Below are 13067 nucleotides of genomic sequence, written 5' to 3' on the forward strand. Positions count from 1 at the left end.
CTATCACTCCAGTATTAATGCTGAATTGTAATTATTTTGACTCTATGGCCTATTTATTGCCTACCTCCCTACTCTTCTAAAAGCTGCCAGTCCTCAATGCCTCATTGCCTGCATCCGTAATGGGTCAGCGGTCAAACGACCTCCACTCATCACTGTCAAACGCTCCCTGAAACACTTTAGCGAGCAGGCCTTTATAATCGACCTGGCCGGGGTATCCTAGAAGGATATTGATCTCATCCCGTCAGTAGAGGATGCCTGGTTATTTAAAAAAATGCCTTCCTAACCATCTTAAATAAGCATGCCCCATTCAAGAAATGTAGAACCAGGAACAGATATAGCCCTTGGTTCTCCCCAGACCTGACTGCCCTTAACCAACACAAAAACATCCTATGGCGTTCTGCATTAGCATTGAACAGCCCCCGTGATATGCAGCTTTTCAGGGAAGCTAGAAACCAATATACACAGGCAATTAGAAAAGCCAAGGCTAGCTTTTTCAAGCAGAAATTTGCTTCCTGCAACACTAACTCAAAAAAGTTCTGGGGCACTGTAAGAAGAATAAGAACACCTCCTCCCAGCTGCCCACTGCACTGAAGATAGGAAACACTGTCACCACTGATAAATCCACCATAATTGAGAATTTCAATAAGCATTTTTCTACGGCTGGCCATGCTTTCCACCTGGCTACCCCTACCCCGGTCAACTGCACTGTACCCCCCACAGCAACTCGCCCAAGCCTTCCCCATTTATCCTTCTCCCAAATCCAGTCAGCTGATGTTCTGAAAGAGATGCAAGATCTGGACCCCTACAAAATCAGCCGGGCTAGACAATCTGGACCCTTTCTTTCTAAAATTATCTGCCGAAATTGTTGCCACACCTATTACTAGCCTGTTCAACCTCTCTTTCGTGTCATCTGAGATTCCCAAAGATTGGAAAGCAGCTGCGGTCATCCCCCTCTTCAAAGGGGGGGGACACTCTTGACCCAAACTGCTACAGACCAATATCTATCCTACCCTGCCTTTCTAAGGTCTTCGAAAGCTAAGTCATTAAACAGATTACCGACCATTTCGAATCTCACCATACCCTCTCTGCTATGCAATCTGGTTTCAGAGCTGGTCATGGGTGCACCTCAGCCGCACTCAAGGTCCTAAACGATATCTTAACCGCCATCGATAAGAAACATTACTGTGCAGCCTTATTCATTGATCTGGCCAAGGCTTTCGACTCTGTCAATCACCACATCCTCATCGGCAGACTCACAGCCTGGGTTTCTCAAATTATTGCCTCGCCTGGTTCACCAACTACTTCTCTGATAGAGTTCAGTATGTCAAATCGGAGGATCTGTTGTCCAGACCTCTGGCGGTCTCTATGGGGGTGCTACAGGGTTAAATTGTTGGACCGACTCTCTTCTCTGTATACATCAATGATGTCGCTCTTTCTGCTGGTGAGTCTCTGATCCACCTCTACGCAGACAACACCATTCTGTATACTTCTGACCCTTCTTTGGAAACTGTGTTAACAACCCTCCAGGCAAGCTTCAATGCCATACAACTCTCCTTCCGTGGCCTCAAATTGCTCTTAAATACAGGTAAAACTAAATGCATGCTCTTCAACCGATCGCTGCCTGCACCTGCCCGCCTGTCCAACATCATTACTCTAGACGGCTCTGACTTAGAATATGTGGACAACTACAAATACCTAGGTGTCTGGTTAGACTGTAAACTCTCCTTCCAGACCCACATCAAACATCTCCAATCCAAAGTTAAATCTAGAATTGGCTTCCTATTTCGTACATACCCTTGTAAAACATACCCTTGTAAAACTGACCATCTTACCAATCCTCGACTTTGGCGATGTCATTTACAAAATAGCCTCCAATACCCTACTCAACAAATTGGATGCAGTCTATCACAGTGCCATCCGTTTTGTCACCAAAGCCCCATATACTACCCACCATTGCGACCTGTACGCTCTCGTTGGCTGGCCCTCGCTTCATACTCGTCGCCAAATCCACTGGCTCCATGTCATCTACAAGACCCTGCTAGGTAAAGTCCCCCCTTATCTCAGCTCGTTGGTCACCATAGCATCACCCACCTGTAGCACGCGCTCCAGCAGGTATATCTCTCTGGTCACCCCCAAAACCAATTCTTCCTTTGGCCGCCTCTCCTTCCAGTTCTCTGCTGCCAATGACTGGAAAGAACTACAAAAATCTCTGAAACTGGAAACACTTAACTCCCTCACTAGCTTTAAGCACCAGCTGTCAGAGCAGCTCACAGATTACTGCACCTGTACATAGCCCATCTATAATTTAGCCCAAACAACTACCTCTATCCCTACTGTATTTATTTTGCTCCTTTGCACCCCATTATTTAACCGTAGTCTGGCTTTTTTATGGCGGTTTTGGAGCAGTGGCTTCTTCCTTGCGGAGCGGCATTTTAGGTTATGTCGTTATAGGACTCATTTTACTGTGGATATAGATACTTTTGTACCCGTTTCCTCAAACATCTTCACAAGGTCCGTTGCTGTTGTTCTGGGATTGAGTTGCACTCTTTGCACCAAAGTACGTTTATCTCTAGGAGACAGAACGCATCTCTTTCCTGAGCAGTATGACGGTTGTGTGGTCCCCTGGTGTTTATACTTGCGTACTATTGCTTGTATAGATGAACGTGGTACCTTCAGGCGTTTGGAAATTGCTCCGAAGGCTGAACCAGACTTGTGGAGGTCTTGGCTGATTTTTTATTTTTCAAGCAAAGAGGCACCGAGTTTGAAAGTAGGCCTTGAAATACATCCACAGGTACACCTCAAACTATGTCAATTAGCCTATCAGAAGCTTCTAAAGCCATGACATAATTTTCTGGAATTTACTAAGCTGTTCAAATGCTCAGTCAACTTAGTGTATGTAAACTTCTGACCCACTGGAATTGTGATACAGTGAATTATAAGTGAAAAAATCTCTAAACAATTGTTGGAAAAATTACTTGTGTCATGCACAAAGTAGATGTCCTAACCGACTTGCCAAAACTATAGTTTGTTAACAAGACATTTATGGAGTGGTTGAATAACAAGTTAATGACTCCAACCTAAGTGTGTGTAAACTTCCGACTTCAACTGCACACACACACACACACAAAAGTATCGTGTTGATGAAGAAACACTTTCTCGCAAAAACCTACAGTGGCTAGGTTCCCATTCAATTTGCAGCAGATTTTGATGCATATATTTCTAAAATCTAAATAATACAATATGAGCATATTCCTACCAGATGTTTCCATCTGATTGACTTTGAGGATAAAAGGCTGTGGGTGATGATACTGCACATAAAAATAAACTATTGCCGTTAAATTCTCATGTACAGAATTAAAAATACAAGTTGAATGGGTTTCCATCAAATTTTCAACTCTACTGATGGTTTTGTCGCAAAAACGTTTGGTTATATAGCAAATGTGCCCACTCTGGTCTTGGCACATGCGATCTAGCCAACAGTTCGCAGATACAGTGTGGCTAGGCTACCTTCATTGAGATTATTATGGAAAAGAGTTATATTATTTGCATTTGTCAAAACAGCAGCCAAGCATCGATCATCTTGTCATCAGAGTAAGACCCTCGATATTAATTGGAAAGGAGCATCAAGCTCGTCACCTTGTACGTGAAGGTTATCATAACTTATTTCTGCCAATGACTGGAACGAACTACAAAAATCTCTGAAACTGGAAACACTTATCTCCCTCACTAGCTTTAAGCACCAACTGTCAGAGCAGCTCACAGATTACTGCACCTGTACATAGCTCACCTATAATTTAGCCCTATCAACTACCTCTTTCCCAACTGTATTTAATGTATTTATTTTGCTCCTTTGCACCCCATTATTTTTATTTCTACTTTGCACATTCTTCCATTGCAAAACTACCATTCCAGTGTTTTACTTGCTATATTGTATTTACCTTGCCACCAAGGCCTTTTTTGCCTTTACCTCCCTTCTCACCTCATTTGCTCACATTGTATATAGACTTGTTTATACTTTATTATTGACTGTATGTTTGTTTTACTCCATGTGTAACTCTGTGTTGTTGTATCTGTCGAACTGCTTTGCTTTATCTTGGCCAGGTCGCAATTGTAAATGAGAACTTGTTCTCAACTTGCCTACCTGGTTAAATAAAGGTAAAATAAATAAATAAAAAAATGATTTCACCTGTAGCCTAATAAACTGCATGCTTTCCCGAGTCTTAGTGGGAGGACCACACAACATATCGCATGGCCTCAAGTTTACTTCAATATGATGGTTATTATATTAATATTTGCGCATCGAGGTGTTTCCACCACCATGTCTTTCATAATACATTTGACTGACACAAAAAAATCCCACCATGTTGATCAATATATTGGCACCAAGACAAAATTGATTTCATATTTCCATTTTCGTAGTTGAAGTGTTTCCATTGCTCATTTAGGCAAATTGCCCATTAATAAATTGTTGACAGACTGTATGCCCTCCCATTTATCTGTTTTAAAATCAAATTAAATTTTATTTGTCACATACACATGGTTAGCAGATGTTAATGCGAGTGTAGCGAAATGCTTGTGCTTCTAGTTCCGACAATGCAGTAATAACCAACAAGTAATCTAGCTAACAATCTAGCTAACAATTCCAAAACTACTACCTTATAGACACAAGTGTCTTAGGTAGCCCGCAAAAGCCAGCATGGATAGAATGCAGTAACTAACTAATATTTGCCATATTGTAATACTTATCATGTGCCACGGTCTGTGCCATGTGGAAACTTGCACTCCTATAGAACTGAAATAATTGGTTGGTGAAACTTGCCAGCCAACCAGAAAATCAAGGTGAAGCAATTCAGGCATTCTTGAAAGTTAGGACAAGCAGAGTCCTGCAAAAAAACATTTTTATAGTTGAATTATGTTTATTTTGCAAGATGTAGGCATTTAGAATTCAATTGAGGAGTGGAGCTTTATAGTTATGTGGTGTTCTCTGCATCAAGTTCTCTGCATACCTTCCAAATGATTTGGCAATCCTAATTTATTCGAAAAAGTTTCCAGCATCATTTTCCGCAATATCAAAAGTTTGACAGAAGAATAATCCACCCCTGTCAAATGGAGAAAAATGTTGTTGATCTTTAAAAAATGTCTCCTATCTGCTGTTTCAATTACACACGTCTCAGAATTTTTTTTGCGACATTGCTTTAAAATCGAATACACCTGAGTCAATGGAAACCTACCTACTACAGTTAACAAAATAGATGGCAGTGACACACGGATCAAATTCTGACAATCACTAATTTCTATAAAGTGAAAATGTCTCCAAGTCTATGAACAAATAAAGTGATCTGTCCAGTGACTTGAAATTCTTCCTTTAAATAATTTCCAACATATTCACAGTATAATACATCGCAGAACACACAGATTTGTGTCAGATCCCTCTGAATGTTGGCATTGCAAGTTGGAAGCATGGAGTTCCTGATGGCCCGGTTCAGTCCTCTCCATGTATGTTCTATGTCTCCAGTGACAAAGTTCAGTTTGTCAATAACCCATTTTGCTCTCTGGCGCATGTGAAGTCCGTGCCTCCAAACAACCTTGTGGAATTGTTTGGAGAATGTTTGAGTGTTGTGAATGTATAAACCTCTCTGTGAAAAAACACTCCATGATCTTTTCACTTCCCTCTCACTATGGAGAGTATCTTTATGCTGTGCTGATGTTCCAATCTCAGAGCATGCCTGTACATGCAAGGTGGAACTCCCCAAACTGGTTAGAGCCAAGTTCTGAATGCTTTCAGCACAGGGATGGGATGTTAGTAATGGCTCAGCAGACTGCAGATGTGTTTGGATATTTTCCAAATCTTCCAGAGAAATTATCGGCGGTGACTTTAAGGGTCTAATTGGCAGCAATTTGTCACTTTCAGGTGGGAACCATGGTGTAAATATAGGCAAAACACGACAGGGGAAGTCCTCCAAGGCCTTTTCTGTTTTGTCCACTAAGATTTTCAAGCTGCCATCAATGCTTTTGTAATGCAACAAGACATCCATAAGGTTTTGCCATCTCATTCCTCACAAGTCCATATCACAGTCCTACAGAAGATTATAAGAGAAGACATGGTTAAAATCAGTATTGAATGACTGTACATCAAAAGTGCTCTTTGTAAAAATTGGGTGTAACAATCTGTTGGTTTTTTGAAGAACACTGTTTAGAAAAACCTGAAATAGCTCTGTGCTACTTTCATAGCCCAGACTGGGATCTGTCATCAGCATCTGTTATTATATTGTTGTAATGTAACACAGATATGCTGATAGGGCTGGACGATATGGCCAAACTATAATTTTACCATATTTTTCAAAAGTTTCACGGAATGATGGTATTTAGTGTTTTTACATAATAAAAAAGGTTTAAATATGCTTTGAGACCTTAATGACCCTAGGGTGGAAGACATACAGTGCATTCAGCAAGTATTCATACCAGATTACTTTTTCCGCATTTTCTTACTTTACAGCCTTATTCTACAATGGATGAAATCATTTCCCCCCTCAATCTACACACAATACCCCATAATGACAAAGCAAAAACTTGGTACATTTTTATTATTAAGAATTTAAAACTAAAATATCCCATTTACTTAAGTATTCATACCCTTTACTCAGTATTTTGTTGAAGCACCTTTGGCAGAGATTACAGCCTCAAGTCTTCTTGGGTATGCTGCTACAAGCTTGGCACACCTGTATTTGGGGAGTTTCCCATTCTTTTCTGCAGATCCTCTCAAGCTCTAAGGTTGGATGGGGAACTTCGCTGGACATCTATTTTCAGGTCTCTCCAGAGATATCATAACCGCCATTGATTAAAGACAGTACTGTGCAGCCGTCTTCATTGACCTGGCCAAGGCTTTCGGCTCTGTCAATCACCGTATCCTTAATTGCAAAAAAAAGATAAATATATATTTTTTTTTAATTGCTGAAGCTGGAGACTTACATTTCCCTCAATAACGTTAAACATCAGCTATCTGAGCAGCTAACCGATCGCTGCAGCTGTACATAGTCCACTTGTAAATAGCCCACCCAATCTACCTACCTCATCCCCATATTGTTTTTATTTACTTTGCTGCTCTTTTGCACACCAGTATCACTACTTATACACCATCTGCTCATCATCATCTGCTTATCTATCACTCCAGAGTTAATCTTCTAAATTGTAATTACTTTGCTACTATGGCCTATTTAATGCCTTACCTCCTCATACCATTTGCACACACTGTATATAGACTTTATTTTTTTCCCTATTGTGTTATTGACTGTACACGTGTTTATTCCACGTGTAACTGTGTTGTTGTCGTCTAATTCGGCTCGTAAGTAAGCATTTCACGGTTAAGTCTACACCTGTTGTATTCGGCGCATGTGACCTACACAATTTTATTTGATCTCTGAACTTTCATACCAGAAATCTTTATCACAGGTGCCGGAGTGGATGGCCACTGTTTTATGGGCTACTAACCAACTATGCTATTTTGTTACCCGCACTGAGGCAGGCAACACTAAAGCATGCATGAGAGCACCAGCTGTTCCGGACAACTGTGTGATCACACTCTCAGTAGTCGATGTGAGCAAGACCTTTAAACAGGTCAACATTCACAAAGCTGCGGGGCCAGACGGATTACCAGGACGTGTACTCAAAGCATGCGCAGACCAACTGGCAAGTGTCTTCACTGATATTTTCAACCTCTCCCTGACCAAGTCTGTAATACCTACATGTTTCAAACAGACCACCATAGTCCCTGTGCCCAAGAAAGTGATGGTAACCTGCCTAAACAATTACCGCCTCGTAGCACTCACGTTAGTAGCCATGAAGTGCTTTGAAAGGCTGGTCATGGCTCACAACACCATCATGGCGGAAATCCTAGACCCACTCCAATTTGCATTCTGCTCCCCACAGATGACGCAATCTCAATCACACTCTACACTGCCCTTTCCTACCTGGACAAAAGGAACACCTATGTGAGAATTCTGTCCATTGACTACAGCTCAGCTTTCAACACCATAGTGCCCACAAAGCCCATCACTAAGCTAAGGACCCTGACACTAAACACCTCCCTCTGCAACTGGATCCTGGACTTCCTGTCAGGCAACAACATCTGCCACGCTGATCCTCAACACTGGAGCCCCTCAAGGTTGCATGCTTAGTCCCCTCCTGTACTCCTTGTTCACCCACGACTGAGTGGCCAAACATGACTCCAACACCATAATTTAGTTTGCTGACGACACAACAGTGGTAGGCCTGATCACCGACAATGTGCCATCCAGGACCTCTACCAGGCGGTGTCAGAGTAAGGCTGTAAAAATTGTCAGACTCCAGTCACCCAAGTCATAGACTCTTCTCTCTGCTACCGCACAACAAGTGGCACCAGAGGGCCAAGTCTAATTCCAAAAGGCTCCTTAACAGCCTCTACCCCCCCCACATTGACTCGGTACCCCCTGTACCCCCTGTATATAGCCTTGTTATTGTTAGGTAATTTTCTCATGTTACTTTTTGATTAGATTTTTTATTTTTTTATTGTTTATTTAGTAAATATTTTCTTAACTCTATTTCTTGAACTGCATTCTTGGTTAAGGGCTTGTAAGTATGCATTTCACCTGTTGTATTCGGTGTATGTGACAAATAAAATTAGCTAAATAAAAATTGAGATTTGGGACATTGCACACTGTACACTTGAAATACATTGATGAAAAAATGACAGATGGTAGGCTAGTGTACAAATAGCCAAATAAAACAAAATTGAATTAGCTAACCGGAATTTGATTTAAATATCGTTAAACTACACTGCTCAAAAAAATAAAGGGAACACTTAACACAATGTAACTCCAAGTCAATCCCACTTCTGTGAAATCAAACTGTACACTTAGGAAGCAACACTGATTGACAATAAATTTCACATGCTGTTGTGCAAATGGAAGGTGGAAATTAAAGGCAATTAGCAAGACACCCCCAATAAAGGAGTGGTTCTGCAGGTGGTAACCACAGAACACTTCTCAGTTCCTATGCTTCCTGGCTGATGTTTTGGTCACTTTTGAATGCTGGCGGTGCTTTCACTCTAGTGGTAGCATGAGACGGAGTCTACAACCCACACAAGTGGCTCAGGTAGTGCAGCTCATCCAGGATGGCACATCAATGCGAGCTGTGGCAAGAAGGTTTGCTGTGCCTGTCAGCGTAGTGTCCAGAGCATGGTGGCGCTACCAGGAGACAGACCAGTACATCAGGAGACGTGGAGGAGGCTGTAGGAGGGCAACAACCCAGCAGCAGGACCGCTACCTCCGCCTTTGTGCAAGGAGGAGGAGGAGGAGGAGCACTGCCCTGCCCAGCAGAGCCCTGCAAAATGACCTCCAGCAGGCCACAAATGTGCATGTGTCTGCTCAAACGGTCAGAAACAGACTCCATGAGGGTGGTATGAGGGCCCAACGTCCACAGGTGGGGGTTGTGCTTATACAGCCCAACACCTTGCAGGACGTTTGGCATTTGCCAGAGAACACCAAGATTGGCAAATTCGCCACTGGCACCCTGTGCTCTTCACAGATGAAAGCAGGTTCACACTGAGCATGTGACAGACGTGACAGTCTGGAGACACCGTGGAGAACGTTCTGCTGCCTGCAACATCCTCCAGCATGACCGGTTTGGTGGTGGGTCAGTCATGGTGTGGGGTGGCATTTCTTTGGGGGGCCTCACAGCCCTCCATGTGCTCGCCAGAGGTAGACTGACTGCCATTAGGTACCGAGATGAGATCCTCAGACCCCTTGTGAGACCATATGCTGGTGCGGTTGGCCCTGGGTTCCTCCTAATGCATGACAATGCTAGACCTCATGTGGCTGGAGTGTGTCAGCAGTTCCTGCAAGAGGAAGGCATTGATGCTATGGACTGGCCCGCCCGTTCCCCAGACCTGAATCCAATTGAGCACATCTGGGACATCATGTCTCGCTCCATCCACCAACACCACGTTGCACCACAGACTGTCCAGGAGTTGGCGGATGCTTTAGTCCAGGTCTGGGAGGAGATCCCTCAGGAGACCACCCGCCACCTCATCAAGAGCATGCCCAGGCGTTGTAGGGAGGTCATACAGGCACATGGAGGCCACACACACTACTGAGCCTAATTTTGACTTGTTTAAAGGAAATTACATCAAAGTTGGATCAGCCTGTAGTGTGGTTTTCCACTTTAATTTTGAGTGTGACTCCAAATCCAGACCTCCATGGGTTGATAAATTTGATTTCCATTGATAATTTGTGTGATTTTGTTGTCAGCACATTCAACAATGTAAAGAAAAAAGTATTTAATAAGAATATTTCATTCATTCAGATCTAGAATGTGTTATTTTAGTGTTCCCTTAATTTTTTTGAGCAGTGTATATTAGGTCTATGTAGCCTATATTGCATTCATTGTTAGTCAGCTCGGTTTTTGTTTGAAGCGACTTCATATCATTCTCTTGTTATGCAACGAAATGGGAAACTTTGTATTTGTAGTCACTGTCACACATATAATAGAGCTCGTATTCATAATTATATCACATTCGTTCTGAAGTTATGGGGGGGGCGGTGACACAAAGACAACATTGATTTTGTGTTTAAGTGTTTAAATCTTAGTATAAAGTGACGCGAAAGGGCAAACAACTATCTGACCCTCTTAAATGTTCTGCGAATGGTCTGATGCAGTCGTTAAATAACGAGCGTTTTCAAGAACAACTTTAGAAACAGTACAATGGTTTCGGGAAACAGCTCGGAGATGTAACAATGCTCCTACTAAGGGTCTAACGATGAACGTAGCCTTAAGATGCTTTTGGGAAACCGGACCCTGGCCCAAGACAAGTGCGCTTGCCCTATAACATCAGGGGTTGCAGGTTCAAGCCCTACTACTCATCCCTTATTTTATAGTTAAAAAACGATGTGTACCGGTACTCAATGTTGTTAGCAAGCAAGCAAACTATTAACGTTAGCCATCTAGCAGTGAAACCCATGTTATTTAACTGTCACTCGCGGGGCAATGCCTTCAATTGCAAGTTAACTTAATATAATTTAAGAAAATAAGTTAGCTAACAAGCATTATTTTCTCTCTTTGTTTTGGTTAAATATCGTTAGCTAGCTAAGTTAGCGATTTAACGTTAAAGCTACAACTAGCTAGCCAAACTGAGTGCGACAACGTTAGTTTAAATGCTAGATTACTATGCATTTCGCTACTTTATGGTGTACATACATTTGGGTTATCAATATTCGATACTAACCGGTAGTTTTGGCTCAATATCCACAATGAGTCAGTAACCAAAGAGTTAAAAAAATAATAATAATAAGTCCGCAAGCGTGTACATCGTTCACGCCACGGTCTCGCGGAGTATTGTTCATACAAGCACAGAAAATCAGGCGGTCGTCACTAGTTACAACAACCACAAAGTCAGAAGACCCACCTACTCGACCAATCAGATGAGGGATTGTGATGACGCGTATGCCGATTGGCTAGCCGGGGCAGACGAGAAACGTGCATTTATATTATTTTGTGATCCATCAATGATTTGATTGTTTTTTATTATAGCTAATAAATAATCTTTCTAAATGAAGTGGTAATCGGATGTTTTATTCAAACTCAGCTTGCAAGCGTATCATTACGTTTGCCCATATCCATAGTTACTTGTCTTAACCCAAAATAGGTTTACGCCAATATCTGCATTGTTTTTTTTTTAATGGAATGTAGACAAACAAACTGAGTTTTGGTTCAAATATACTTACTGGAGTAACTCAAACTGCATATGTTATGTTTCCATGAGACGCCATTTTAACTGACTTCATTATACAAACCGTTCTTATGATACCTCATTGCTCTCAAATGATGGCGTCTCAAGGAGACATAACATGCGCAGTTTGAGCTTACTCCAAGAGGTAGATTTTGAACTTCGGCTCAGTGCTGCCACCTCTCATTGAATAGCTCAAATTGAAGGCTGACCGGGGTACTGCATGCTGCCAGTAGCAACTACATTATCCTCTACTTTGTGCAATTTTAAAATAATCGGTTGAAGGACATACATCTGATGTATTAGAAACAATTATTGGTACCATGATAGCGTAAATATTTTTTTATTTACACAAAGATTGACCACAAAGATTTACATTTTTCCATTCACTGAATTGGTGGACACAGTTTTCTGTAAACAATGCCTGCAACTATGACCTGCAGTACTGAAGTCACCCTTGAATTTACGTAGCTTCAATGAGAAGGGACAGCAGTTGTTCTTCCCTGGGCTAACCCCATGACCATCTGATTGACTTGTGCTTGTATCAACAAGGCTTGCAATAACATGATGTGAACTCAATCCACATGTCTACAGCCTTTAACTTTCCGGAAACCGACTGATCTAGCAACTCCTGTTGGATATTTAACAAAAATTACCGGTTTGTATCGAATATTGGTTGTACCAGGAAAGTCAGCATATGTTATAATTGGAGTCTTCACATACGAATGAATTGTGTCACGTGATCAATGACTTTGTCCATTCACATACAGTTGAAGTTGGAAGTTCACATACACTTAGGTTGGAGTCATTAAAACTCGTTTTTCAACCACTCCACAAATTTCTTGTTAACAAACTATAGTTTTCGCAAGTCGGTTAGGACATCTACTTTGTGCATGACACAAGTCATTTTTGCAACAGCTGTTTACAGGCAGATTATTTCACTTATATTTCACTGTATCACAATTCCAGTGGGTCAGAAGTTTACATACACTAAGTTGACTGTGCCTTTAAACAGCTTGGAAAATTCCAGAAAATTATGTCATTGCTTTAAAAGCTTCTGATAGGCAAATTGACATCATTTGAGTCAATTGGAGGTGTACCTGTGGATGTATTTCAAGGCCTACCTTCAAACCCAGTGCCTCTTTGCTTGACATCATGGGAAAATCAAAAGAAATCAGCCAAGACCTCAGAAAAAAATTGTAGACCTCCACAAGTCTGGTTCAACCTTGGGAGCAATTTCCAAACGCCTGAAGGTACCACGATCACCTGTACAAACAAAAAGTACGCAAGTATAAACACCATGGGACCA

General features: G+C 41.7%; 1 protein-coding gene across 5 annotated transcripts; it reads right to left on the reverse strand.

The window, feature by feature from the left end:
* Positions 1-4896: 4896 nt before the first annotated feature.
* Positions 4897-11843, reverse strand: zgc:101664 (uncharacterized protein LOC450064 homolog). Of its 5 annotated transcripts, XM_021606762.2 has the most exons (3): positions 11258-11392; positions 6720-6908; positions 4897-6077 (listed from the first exon to the last, which is right to left on the reverse strand). In XM_021606762.2, exon 3 carries the CDS (start codon positions 6051-6053, stop codon positions 5295-5297), a length of 759 nt encoding a protein of 252 aa, XP_021462437.1. In that variant the 5' UTR covers positions 6054-6077; positions 6720-6908; positions 11258-11392; the 3' UTR covers positions 4897-5294. The 5 variants fall into 5 exon arrangements, with proteins under 5 accessions (XP_021462437.1, XP_036836297.1, XP_021462439.1 ...); XM_036980402.1 differs by lacking the exons at positions 6720-6908; positions 11258-11392 and adding an exon at positions 11757-11843; XM_021606764.2 differs by lacking the exon at positions 6720-6908 and having other exon boundaries at positions 11258-11395.
* Positions 11844-13067: the final 1224 nt, after the last annotated feature.

Source organism: Oncorhynchus mykiss, chromosome 6 (assembly GCF_013265735.2).
Source record: "Oncorhynchus mykiss isolate Arlee chromosome 6, USDA_OmykA_1.1, whole genome shotgun sequence".
NCBI lineage: Eukaryota > Metazoa > Chordata > Actinopteri > Salmoniformes > Salmonidae > Oncorhynchus > Oncorhynchus mykiss.